Raw genomic sequence first — 12,585 nt, 5'->3', positions numbered from 1 at the left:
TAGGAGCTGTGTGGCTCCTTCTCGCAGCCCTGCCTACAAACTCTGATGTGGTTTTTCATCCCCCGCCGCACACCACTGCACCTCTTAAGAAATCGTGTATCCTGATTTTGAACTCTTTACGTGACAGGATGAAATACTGTGAGGGAACGTGGGCATGTGCCACGCCTCTTTCCCCCTACAGCACAGGAAAAATGATCCGATGCACAAACACGGGCTTTCGCCCAGAACCCCTGGGGTTAAAGCTACACACATATTTAGGGTCACCGCCTTGGAGGGTGATCAGCAGTATTATATATATGTCCCCCTTCCCAGCTGCGCCGGGGATTTCTCCTGTCTTGGACACCTCACACGCTTCACTTTAAAAACCTTACATTCACAAACCTCTGAGCCCAGCAGCTCCAAACCAGTATTGAATAGCAAGAGAACCTCAGGCCGTAAGAATAAAAAATTGGCCCAAAGGAGCTGTTTCTTTCCTTCTTCTGGGCAAGATAAAATCCCAATGGATGTTTTTATCATTTAAGAATTCTGGGTATAACAAGCATGCACTGCAGCATCTGATAGGAAATATTTCATTTGATAAAGTGCCCACTGTGGTTGTTCTGTATGTAGGACTTGGTGTACGAAACCTTTAAGAATTTACAGCACTTAGCCTTCCTTCAGGATACAGGGCAATAACCATTCTGATTCAACAAAAGCTCCACTGCTGGTAATATTTCACCTAATGGAAGAAGACCTATATTTATGGAGATAGAAAGTTTAAGAGCCATACATTTTCTGAATGTTTTAATGTATTTAATTCAACACAGGTGACTGTGCATCTACTACGATCTACTACGTGCAAGGCACTGATTTATCTCATGAGTACACTTGCGGATTTGGCCTGGAGCTTTTGTTCTCCAACACTCTGGGCCAGCAGTTGCGGAGGCGCATTTTCACTGTAGTCTCTCTCAGTGCTCAGGTGGAGGGTGTCGGGGTAAGTTACCAAAAAAGTACTTTTTTGAGAAAGGAATTCATTACCAACTGAGGAGCCTGTGTACAAGGAGGGTGCAGACACGAGCACGGGGTATTCGGAAAGCACGTGAGCCTTGAGCTCCGTCGACATCTGTCACATGATTAACATTGCTTGACTGATGGCAGAGTATAAATAAAGGTGTGTGCTTTCCCCCTCTTTATGTGGGTAAACAAAATAATACATGCAGAGTTATTTCTCTCAAATATCTGGCAAGGCATGTGATTGACTGTTAGAAAGTCTTTGACTTGGTTAAGACAAAATTTAGCCAATTGTTAAAGCACGGAAATTGTTGGTGTAGGCAAAGCGAACACTTTGATGAAGCTTTAAAATCACCCCAGCACACAAACATGTCGAAATCTTACCATTAGGTTTTCATGCAGTCTGTTTCCCTGCAGCGAGCATTAGCTTTAACCCTTCAGTGCTGTCGCTGAATTTCATGTGCAGGGAGAGGGGCTGAAGCTTTATTCAGAAATAAGCTTTTATTTGGGTGATGATTGTCAGGTTACGTGAGAGGACTACAGTTCCACTTGTGTATCTGGTCTCAGTGATATATATGCGTATGTGTACACACGTATTTTATAATCAGTCCTTAAACTTGTGGAGGAGGAGATTCTGGTGCTTTGCTAGTGCACTGTGATTTGCGTGCGCTGCGTGTTTAAGAGATTGTGTCAAGTCAGGGTGTGCCACTTAAATCTCTCTTTCTCTTCCTCCTGTGAATTTCCTCCCTCCGAATGAACTCGATGGCAACTCTTTAGGTTACATAATTCAAGCATCCCTAAGGGTTTGCTTTCTAAATGAACTGCCGTGGGATGAGATGGCTGTTTTATTGGTTGGACTTTCCAATGCTTCTTAGAACGAGCCATCACTGAAAGGGTTAAGGTATGTTACTGCAGCAGTTATCAGCAGACCAGCCATCTACCTTTGGTACTTACAGGAATTTTATGACTCTTGATCATATTATCAAATTCTTCATTAATTTTTTTGTATTTTTCTTCAGTGCGTGGGGTGAGTGCATAAGAGGAGTCGGGATCGGGGCTTTCACAGCCTTTGTTTTCTTTCTTGTTCAAGGCCTGCCAGGTTCAGAGAAATATCAAGAGTAAAAAAAAAATGAAGGGCGTTTGAGTACTTACACACAATCTTTGCCTGCTGATCATTAGATCAATATCTTCGTTAATTTTCCTGTACTTGTCCTCAGACTCAGGGCTGTGACCTACTGAATCGTCTGCATCAGGATCTGGGCTGTCACAGCCATTAAGGCCCTTCTTTCTCAATGTCTGAAACACATAATTTGGAAAGTTCAATCCTAGACAAAGGCTGTAAGAGACATTCAGGGCTGTTACAGAAGTTTAAGCGGTCCAGCATTCCAGGTTGTTATCGCATATCCTGTATTACATTAAGGTAAAGAAACCACAGAAAGAACTGCGTCACTTTAGTAACACACTCATTATTAGTTAAAAAGAAAAAAGGAAATACTCCTTTTTGTAACTATATTCCATCAGTGGACAAAGACAGTACGAGGGCTGAAGTTTCATGATATGGAATTCATACACACTCCAAACATCTAGGGCTGGGGGTCAAACTCATTTTCACCGGGGGCTACGTCAGCCTCGCAGCTACCTTCAAAGGGCTGAATGTAACTTTAGGACTGTATAAATGTAACTACTCCTTCACTGTTAAGGAGTTGAAATTACATTCAGCCCTTTAACGGCAACCGTGAGGCTGACATGGCCCCCGGTGAAAATGAGTTTGACACCCCTGATCTAGTGAGAGACAGTCACAGAAGAACACAAGGAAGGTGGGAAATTACAACACTCCATTTTCCCACAGAAGAATTAGAAGCCAGGACATTACACAACGATTTCAGAATCTGTGATCATGACAAAAGCAGAAATGCTAGAGACAGATCCTTAGCATAACGTAATGGTTGGCACTGACAGTGACCTGCCACCCCTTCCAATGCGCACTTGACAGGAAGGGCAGCAAGATAACCAAGCTACTGTTCTCATAAAGCACCTGTTAAGAATGTTCAGACACCACAGTCATAAGGAAAATCACCTTTGTTTTGTCTGGTTAGAGTTCTATATGTGTGAAAATGTGTACTGAAATTGATAATGCTGAGAAGTTTTCTGCCTAAACATAGACTGAAAGAAAAGTCAAAACAGCTGAATCTAGGGCTTCATCAACAGGAGCTGAGTAAAGAAGCCAGAGAGCACTGAAAATCGGTAACCAAGTCAGTAACTATCAAACTAGCAGAAGTTCCTCTGGGTTCCAGCTGAGCAGGATCATCCTGAGACTGGCTCCTGACACATGACAGTGGAAAGTCAGTGCCTTATCTTAAACCTCCTGTCTCCTGAATGTGGGTCTGGTCTAGTCTCAGCTGTCACAGAAGGATAAAGACGAATGTAACACTGTAACAAAAAATAGGAGTCAGGAGTCCTGAGATTTCTTTTTTTTTTTTTTAACTGATGGTTGTCAACTTAATTGTACATGATCTGATTTATAGAGATAATGTTATGTTTTTAGAGATCATATAACTTCTGATTAACCACACAGATTGTCGTGTTAATTATTAATAGACAAGCAACATTTCTGAATTTTCCTGGTGCTACCTAAATTATTACAAAGAGCTGTATACTTAAGTGTCTCTCATTAATGGAAAGTTCAGCAGAGCTCATCTTTATTAAAGACAGAATTCACATATAAATAAAGCAAAAACTGTGACATCAAGCTATGGAATTCAAAGCTGAGATAACACTCCATCTTTAATTCATGCAATTGGGGAAGATAAATAAAACAACATGAGTTTAAAAGGGGTGTCAGTCTTAAAAATTTAAACTCCCTGGCTCTTATCAATGTATAACAAATGTAACATTATTTAAAATTAGATTCTAAGGCACCAAAGATTTTCACTTAATATCAGACTAAGAGAACTACCATTTCTAATGCATTTCTGAGACACTGTGGTTCTGTAAATATTTATTAATGTTATAGTGGTAAAATACAACAAATAAACATATGGTTACAGCTTATTATGTGGTAAAATGTTTGAATATTAAAATGAATATTTTGACACAAGATGATAAATATACGTTTACAATCTTGGGGAATTTATAATTGGTGGGGCCACCTGTCCCCCCGTCATGAATTCACAGTCCTCGTTTTCACCCAGAATAAGTACTCCTAGAGGGTTCCACAATACTTAGAATAATAATTTTCTTTGCTAACTTAATTCCTTTCATTTTAAACGCTTTGCTAGCATTATCTCAACCACAAAGAGCATTTTTCCGGGTGAAAACTACTTGCTGTATTATCATGTGTCTTTGCTTTGATCTCCAGATATCCCTGAGCTTTCAACAATAGTTCCTGAGGGTCTTGCATCGTACTCCACATATTTTTCATAAAAATTTACTTATGCAGGGAAAAATATGTAAGATCAAGAAAATATCTGCTATTTTTCAAACTCTACCTATATTCCCATGAGGCGTGTTAACCATATTCTTATATAAACCTTTCATTTACAGTCTTATCTAGACAGATTTTTCAGTGTGCACCCGAATCTTTCATCCAATAAACCCGATCACAAAAATCGCTGTTGTTTTGATGTACAGATTTCTGACAGCAGAATGCAAGGGTTAGGGGGAGCCTAGCGACCGTCATGGCGACCCATCTGGCACGTGCACATGTGCTACATGTTCTCACGAAGCATTGGGGGTAGAGGCTGTGTCTGGCTTATAAAAATTCAAGCACCGATTACATGTTATTGAAAGATCTCCACAAACATTAACTCTTATCTTTCACAAGTCTTCCTCTCGTAAGGATTTCAGGGAAAACTGGTGCCAGGTCTCAGCCCAGCGTGGCCACTCATGATGGCCCAGGCCTCCTGCCCCTTTCCCTGGCCAGGCTTTTCCACATCTGTGAAGTGAGGGATACAGAACAGAGCTCTCTCATTCATATGCATCCACAGCAGTAGACTGAACACTGAAATAAGCAGGTAGAAGTTTCTACAAATTAGGCTGTGGAAAAATTTTAAGTATGAAACTGGGGTTAAAATGTTGATGCTTCTTAGATGTCAAAGTTTAGACAGAGAGGGAGTGCTTATGGGTCAATGAAACACATCAGTTTACCAATTAAAAAAAGCAATTGGATCACCAGCTCACCTGGTACCTGAAGAATTATGTAAACTATTAGGCAAACAAAGCAGGTGGTTCCGAGTCACAAGGAAAAAGGTAGTGATGAGATGAGGGGGGAAAGTGGCTCATTTTCTTGCAATAAATTCTTCTTGTATCAGAACACATTATCTTATAATGAGTATCATCAGTACTTAAGTAATGAAATACCTCTACTGCTTAAATTATAGCCTTATTTCAAGTTAAATCATGTTATTTTAAAAAGGAGCATTTTGAAATTATACAAACACAAACTCCAAAAGCATATTAACACAGAGTTCCTAAATTCCCATAATCACATAACCAGAACATCGAAAAACTTGTTCAAAAATATCCTCAGCTGAGAGCTTGTAGAACACATTCCTGCCAAGAACAAGTGATTACGGTGGGATTACAAAGCTCTGACAATGCGAGTGATGGCACGAACCTGAACACCGCAGTGCGCAGGCAGAACTGCAAGGGACATCTTGTCTTGATAAAGGTATGATATTAATATAATAACATTAAAAATCCACAGCTGTTTCATGATGACAAAGGAGTTACTGCTAGATTCACCCAAGTCTGTCTTTATCACAGTAATAAACAGTTGGTATAAACTAAAGGACTACTAAATGGATAAATAAGCATTATTCCTTCATGCCCCCTTCTAGGAAAATCAAAATCTCTGCTGCTGGCCTGTGAAGGCTTCTTTGATCTTTTATAAAGGTTATTGGTCAGATAATGTAGGCACTTATATATCATTATTCTTTTACAGGGGCTAGAAGTCCCAGATTTATATGTGTCTCTTAGCTGCCTATGTTTTGAAAAGATTTATTCTGTATGTCAAGATAAGGCAAGAGATCTACCCAAACCACCAGCTTCTCTTGCTATGTATCCAAAGAAACTCTTTTCTCAGAGAACTCTGTAAATCCTGAGTGAGTCTGCACACCGACCGAAGTCAGCTTTCCATGTGGGGCTGACACTTTTGGGGTAGATCAACTGAGCTCAAGGCTTCTGGGATGTTTTCACAAGGCAGCGACTGTCATGCAGTGAGCTAACAGCCGTTTCTTAGAGAAGTAATTAGATTGACAGAAGGTGACATACTCCAAGCAATAAAAGGGAAAAGGATTCCAGGCAGGTAATCCAAAAACCACGTGGATTCCCCCCTCCCAGACACGTGGACATATGGACCCTGTGTTATTACATTTGTTCACTGGAAAAACTTGAAATCCACATAAACTGATGATAGGTGACAGGTGCTTCAAAAATTCTAATGAAATAGATGAAGGGAACAGATTCTGTGTCTTTACTGAAAGGAATATAAATGGAAAAGAATGCCACATGGAGGGCTCATTTCTCATCTTAGGCATTATGTTACCAAGTAGAAAATGCCTTCTGTATACAATGGTTAAAACTGAGTGCCCCTTATTAATTATTTCTTGTTAGTAAAAAAGATATAACTAGGTTATTGATCTTTTTCAATTAAATGAAGCTATATAATTTGCACTATTGCTATTGAGGTAAAATTCAGCTTCTTCCAGAAACCTACCATCAGATTTAAAGCTTCCAACTATTTAATTTCTTTCCATGTCTGAAGTTTTAGGCCTCAAGAATGTATATTTTTATCACCTGTATTCTTCCGTACCTACCCACTATACAACAGAAATTTTAAATCCTTTTATGAAAATCCCCAAAATACTCATTAATCGTTTAAAAAGATTTTATTTATTTATTTTTAGAAAGAGGGGGAGGGAGGGAGAAAGGAATGGAGAGAAACGTCAATGTATGGTTGCCTCTCACATGCCCCCTACAGGGCATCAGGCCTGCGACCCAGGCATGTGCCTTGACTGGGAATCGAACCGATGACCCTCTGGTTCACAGGCTGGTGCTCCACTGAGCCACACCAGTCAGGGCTCATTAATTTTTCTTAAAACCCAAATAATCACCCTTTCTTGCACAGCTAGCATTATCCTCACTTCAGAGGGCTGACGTGTCAAGAACACATGCAGGAATTACTTCTATTAGTTGCACGAGTGTCTTGTTCACACAAAAGTGGAGGAAAAAAAGACATCGACTTAGAAAGGCAGTTTCCTTTTCTCTGACACTAGGTCATTTTTGTGCTTGTCTTTCACAACTTTGTGAAGATAAGCAATCGGCTCTCAGACGGAATAATCTTTACAGCAGTACGTCCACACGAGGCTAGGAGAAGCAGTTGAAGTGGACACTGCCCACATAGAAGTTTCTGAGTGTTTCATAAACACCCTCCCTCAGCCGAGCGCTGAAACTCGGGACGCTGCTGCTTCCGGCCCGCCAGGGTCTGGGGAATGGCTGCCCGAAGCACGTATTTCATTTAAAACACATTCAGCAAACAATTATTGAAAACCCACTGTACTCCAGATGCTGTTTTGTGCATTTGTTTTTTAAAGAAGCAGGCAATACAAATTCAAACTAAAAAGTTCTGAACTGACCTCTAATATTGTATGTATTTTGGGAATTTCTCGCACAGATTACTTAGGCTGGGGGACAGTCGGGTGCCAAGAAATTTCTGCATAGATTTTATTCATTGGTTTGTTTGTGTTTGTTTTTGTTTAGAGAGAGATAGAGAAAGGAGGGAGTGCGGGTGATGGGGGGAGAGACAGAGAGCCAGAGGCAGAGAGAGAGAGATATCTGTTCTTCCACTTATTTATGTATTCATTGGTTGATTCTTGTATGTGCTCTGGCCGGGATTCAAACCCACAACCTTGGTGTATCGGGACAATACTCTAACCAACTGAGCTACCTGGCCAGGGCCTTTCCATAGGTTTTAATAATCAAAACTGCATGGTCTGCACCATCTCTCCTTATTCCTTAGTTCTTCTCTGTTCTTAATATATAGTGAAAAGATATGAAAATACTGTAAATTTAGCACAATTAGTAGGTAGATTTAGTTGGACAAGCAAATTATATCTAGTACACAGTATAAAAATTAAATTTTACAAAAATTATTCATTTGTGGTGAAAGTTTTATAAAAAATTGAGGATGTAAACCTTAGGAACATCGTATTTATGTAGGCTATAAATGCTCATTCTAATTAGATATTAACTTCCACTGAGGAGAGGCTGGGAAGACCTAGAGATTTTCATTTTTATTTTTATTCTTTTCTTCAAAATATAATCTTAATATTGGACTTGAAATTTTATAATGGAAATAAAAGACTCTAAGATTTGAAGACTTTTCACATATAGAACATAACAAAACACCTACCCACTGCTTCCTAATAGCCACAAATTCTTTCATATAAACATCAGAAGGTGATAGATAGTTCTTAAAGTTATTGGAACTTTAACTCTGGACAAGACCACCAACGATCATCTGGCCACTCAGTCTGTATGCCCAGAAGTGGGGTAATGGTGCATAAGCAACGGGCCTTTCACAGCACACCTGCTGTCTTTGCTCAAGCTGGCGCCTGGAATGAGCCCACCAGTATCTGTTCCCTGGGTGCGGACAGTCCTCCAAGGAAGAACCAACACATCGTCTCTTTTCTAGAGACTTGTCTTATCGCCAGGGCTGAATTAATTTCTCCCTCATCCATGCACAGATTTATTGTATACATTTTTCCATTAGAACCTTAATACATATTATTATTACTTATATGTTTGTCTCCTCTGCTAGCTTGTGAGGTAATTAGCAAATCACCTTCTTTTATTCACTTTTGGGGTTTCAATATAGAGTAGAGCCTGGCATGCTGCAGGTGCTCAATAAATGCTTGCGGAATGAACAGAACACATGTTCCCACTTCACTGTCAATGTACGCAGAGGTTCCACCAGTGGACCAAGGTTGTCTGGCTGTTTGGAGGTGGAGACGGTTGTGGGATCCAGGCCTCCTGACACCATTTACGAAGTGCTACTATGTGCTAGGTGTTGTCTGTGGTCCTCTGGATGCAAGCGTGCTTTTTCTGAATACGTGAGTAAGATCATTTGTTTACATGGTTTTTGTCCCCCATGGCTGAGCTCCTGGAGGTGAGGGGTTGAGTACTAGTCATCTTGTATGACTAGAAGTTAGCACGGGCCCTGGCACGAGGGAGGTGAGTGCTTGCAGCATTAATGACACACGGAGTGGATAGAGGAGAAAAACAGGACAGAATGCTCTGGTGCTAGAGGGAGGAAGGGTGGTATCAGTGCAGTATTTTTGCAATTTTAAGTTTTTTTTCACCATTTTATGTTATTATTTCACATTAAGTTAAAACAGTTATTTTACTCTTTATAAGTAACTGTTATATATGATTTTTGAAATGTACAGTTTGGAAGTTAGAAAGTGATGTAGGATAGGCATAATTTATACAATGTATGAAACTGATCATAACTCAGATATCTATGTCACTGAATACTTAAAAATCTGGGTATTGGTCTTAATATGGAAGGTCAAAAAAACTAAGCATTCATTCAATCATTAAGGGATAAAAAAGCTATAAGCATGTAATCAAAGTGATTAAATGTGTAGCAGGAGGGAGGGCACAGAATTTAGCATAGAAGGAGAAAATAGGGGAGTGGTATTCTATGCAGAATATATAAGGAAAAACAGAAACCTTATAGGCAAGAGCATGGGGAAATGTTTGTGAATGTGAGTCAGATAATATGCATTTGAACTAAGCATGTTTTAAAATTCTTGGGAAAAGTTCATCATTGTTTTCCCTATCCTTGGACAATGGTCTCTTGCTCTACTATTCTCCTGGGCTTTGACATTGGTCTTATTCTGGGCCAACCTTAGCCTGTAGAATTCATGGAAAATCAGGGTGATTCTAGGACCAATCAAGTGATTCAGGCTTCCTCAGGGTAGGTCAGTGGTTTGGTGTTTTTATTAAGGATTTTTCCACCACACCTCTCCTGGACCTGGAGAAGGCATGCGTCAAGAGGCTGGTCTAGAATGAAACTGAGATGAAGAAGTTTTGCAGACTTAGCCATGAAATGCTCCTTGACATTCTGAATCCAGGAGACATCTGAAGTTAAATACTAAACAGAAAGAATTTTAATATATAGTGACTGAACTGCATGCTAACACGAGCAGTTAGTCCCAATAATCTCTATAAAGCAAGTTCAGAAAATAAAGGCTGGAATGCAAAATAAAAAGCTGGAATACAAAGAATCACACTGTAGGTGGGTGGGAAGAATGGACAATGCTAGTAATTTCTTAAATAAGGAAAGTGAAGACTGTTTCTCCTCTGACCCCACGTTCCAATCATCTTTCCTGCTTCGGGCAGGGTCTTATTAAAATGCAAATCTAGTTGTATCACTGTTCTTCTTATGAAACTGGGTGCTCCCAACAGCTACACCCACTAGTTTTCACAGCCCTCCACCTGCCTCTCCAGCCTTACTGCCTCTCTTCTCCACCCCCCCACCCCCCTTGGGGTTTGCCAGGAAGGAGAATCTCACCATTTCCCAAGTCAGGTAGGTCCTTTAAGAACACCATTTTGATATGTGACATTCATTTCTGTCTGGAATATCCTTGTTTTCTCCTTCTCTCTGCTACAGAAACTTTAGTCATCTTAGGATATTATTACCTAATACCATCACTTGCTCCATGAAGCTTCTTCTTTTTTTTTTTTTAAACTCTCTTAGACACTTATAGACTCCCTTATCTGTATACTTACAATACTTGACTTTTGGTGTTTTAAAAAATAACATGTTGTACTGTATATTGTAATTTATCTTTTAACATGCCTGCTTTACCACTAGATAGTGAATTCTATGAGGGATGGACATCTCTGCTCCCTAACAGAGGATCTGGTTAATACATGTGGCCTCGGTGTAAGTTCTCGGTAACTGCTCATTGAATAAACGAATCAGCCAACAAACTTGGCAGTGAAACTTTTTGACAGTGACGGGCTAACTGAAATGAATAGGTGGTCTCCTAAGGTGACAGCATTATTTATTTGTTTTAATAAGATTATTAAGTCAAAATGCAAGGAGCACAAATTCTGGTAGGTTAAAGCAATTTCTGTTTTTAATCACCTCACGGCTGTGGCACAGAATATACCTCTGAATGAAGAGGGAACAGGGGAGGTGACAGACTGGTAAATGGGGTGCAAATGGTTGGTTTCTCTGTGTTTGGAATTGCTCGGAGTCCTGGGCAGAATGGAGCAGTCCATTCCAGCTCCTTTTGTGGCTACTGGTGCTCTGAGTTACCACCAGGAGGCCGTAAACATATTGAAAACCAAAAGTAATCTCAGAAGGGGTCCCCGACCTCCGGGCTGTGGACTGGTACCGGTCTGGGGCTGGTAGGGACCATGCTGCACAGCAGGAGGTGTGCTTGAATGCAATACAGTTGAATCATCCTGAAACCGACCCCTCCGGCACCGCCGCCGGGTCTGTGGAAAAATTGTCTTCCATGAAACCAGTCCCTGGTACCAAAAGGTTGGGGCCTGCTGTTCTAAGAGATGCTTTTGTGCATTCCATTCTCTTTCCAGGTTTCCACTCAGAAACAAGGGCATTGCCTTCAATATAATTTCAAGAATCTCTATCAGTTGGGATCTATACTTTGTCACTAGCTCATCTGACAAGTGGAGTGTACACAGAACTTTTGATAAGGCAACACATAATAAAAAAGGTTTGAGGTTGGCAACTGACTAATGTCATAACAATTTTGATCATACCTGAGAATGGTACCTAAATCTTCATTTGTAAGACAGTCAGGGACTGGAGAGAGGTAAAGGCGTCCAGTAGACTTGGCTCCAGCCCACTCTTTCCTGGGCTGGCCCCTGGACTGCTGGAAAAACCCCTCTCCGTGCCACCCATTCCTGTTCATTCTCGACATTGTAGGTACCACATCTTATGTCACAGGACCAACATGCACCAGTAAGAGTTTTCCGCCTGGGGTAGCACAGAATATATTTCACCAACTTCCATTTTATTCCTTAATTTAGGAGTTGGCAGAGAGATTTGCAAGGACAAATTATGGACTGTGAAATACAGATTTTATTTATGGCATCCTCAACTGTCTTTCCCCATAACCCCTGACATTCAAATCTTTTTTTCAAATAGATTTATCTCTCTTCCCAATCAACCAGCCTGCTCTCCAAAGCATTATTTGACAGGAAAGGTGGGTAAGGGACCCTTACACTCCACCTCCCCCTTTAGTGTACCCCTTGAGTGTGCCCTTGCAAACTAGCCTAGATGCTACTTTGGAAGGTTTTGCCTGAGCCTGATATGCCGTCTCAGACACTGGTATTGACAACTACATTAGCACACGCTGCTCCAGAGCCATAGGGCTCTGACAGGTTAAAAGGAGGTATCAGGACGGCACAGCACTGCTGGGATGTGTGAGAACAATATGTAAGTTATAGCTACTGCAGGTGCCGGGGGAGACGAGGGTTTCATTACGGTAGAAGAAATCTCCACTAGAGCAGAAACTGTCTTTTCACCTCCGTGTCCAATGCAACTTGGATGTGACA

At 40.7% G+C, this 12,585-nt stretch overlaps 1 protein-coding gene across 24 annotated transcripts in view; it reads right to left on the bottom strand.

The window, feature by feature from the left end:
• MEF2C (myocyte enhancer factor 2C) overlaps positions 1-12,585 on the bottom strand; it is a 161,473-nt gene that overhangs the window by 36,990 nt on the left and 111,898 nt on the right. For 21 of the 24 annotated variants that reach the window (XM_045197815.2, XM_053911963.1, XM_045197816.2 and 18 more), the window contains one exon: positions 2,143-2,286. In XM_045197815.2, coding sequence (XP_045053750.1) covers positions 2,143-2,286 — 144 coding nt within the window. Of the gene's footprint in view, positions 1-1,944; positions 2,083-2,142; positions 2,287-12,585 lie in introns of all 24 variants that reach the window. The other 3 variants (XM_045197831.2, XM_045197834.3, XM_071219473.1) reach the window with 2 other exon arrangements.

This window comes from Desmodus rotundus, chromosome 1 (genome assembly GCF_022682495.2).
Source record: "Desmodus rotundus isolate HL8 chromosome 1, HLdesRot8A.1, whole genome shotgun sequence".
NCBI lineage: Eukaryota > Metazoa > Chordata > Mammalia > Chiroptera > Phyllostomidae > Desmodus > Desmodus rotundus.
This window is presented reverse-complemented; position numbering and strand designations above follow the sequence as displayed.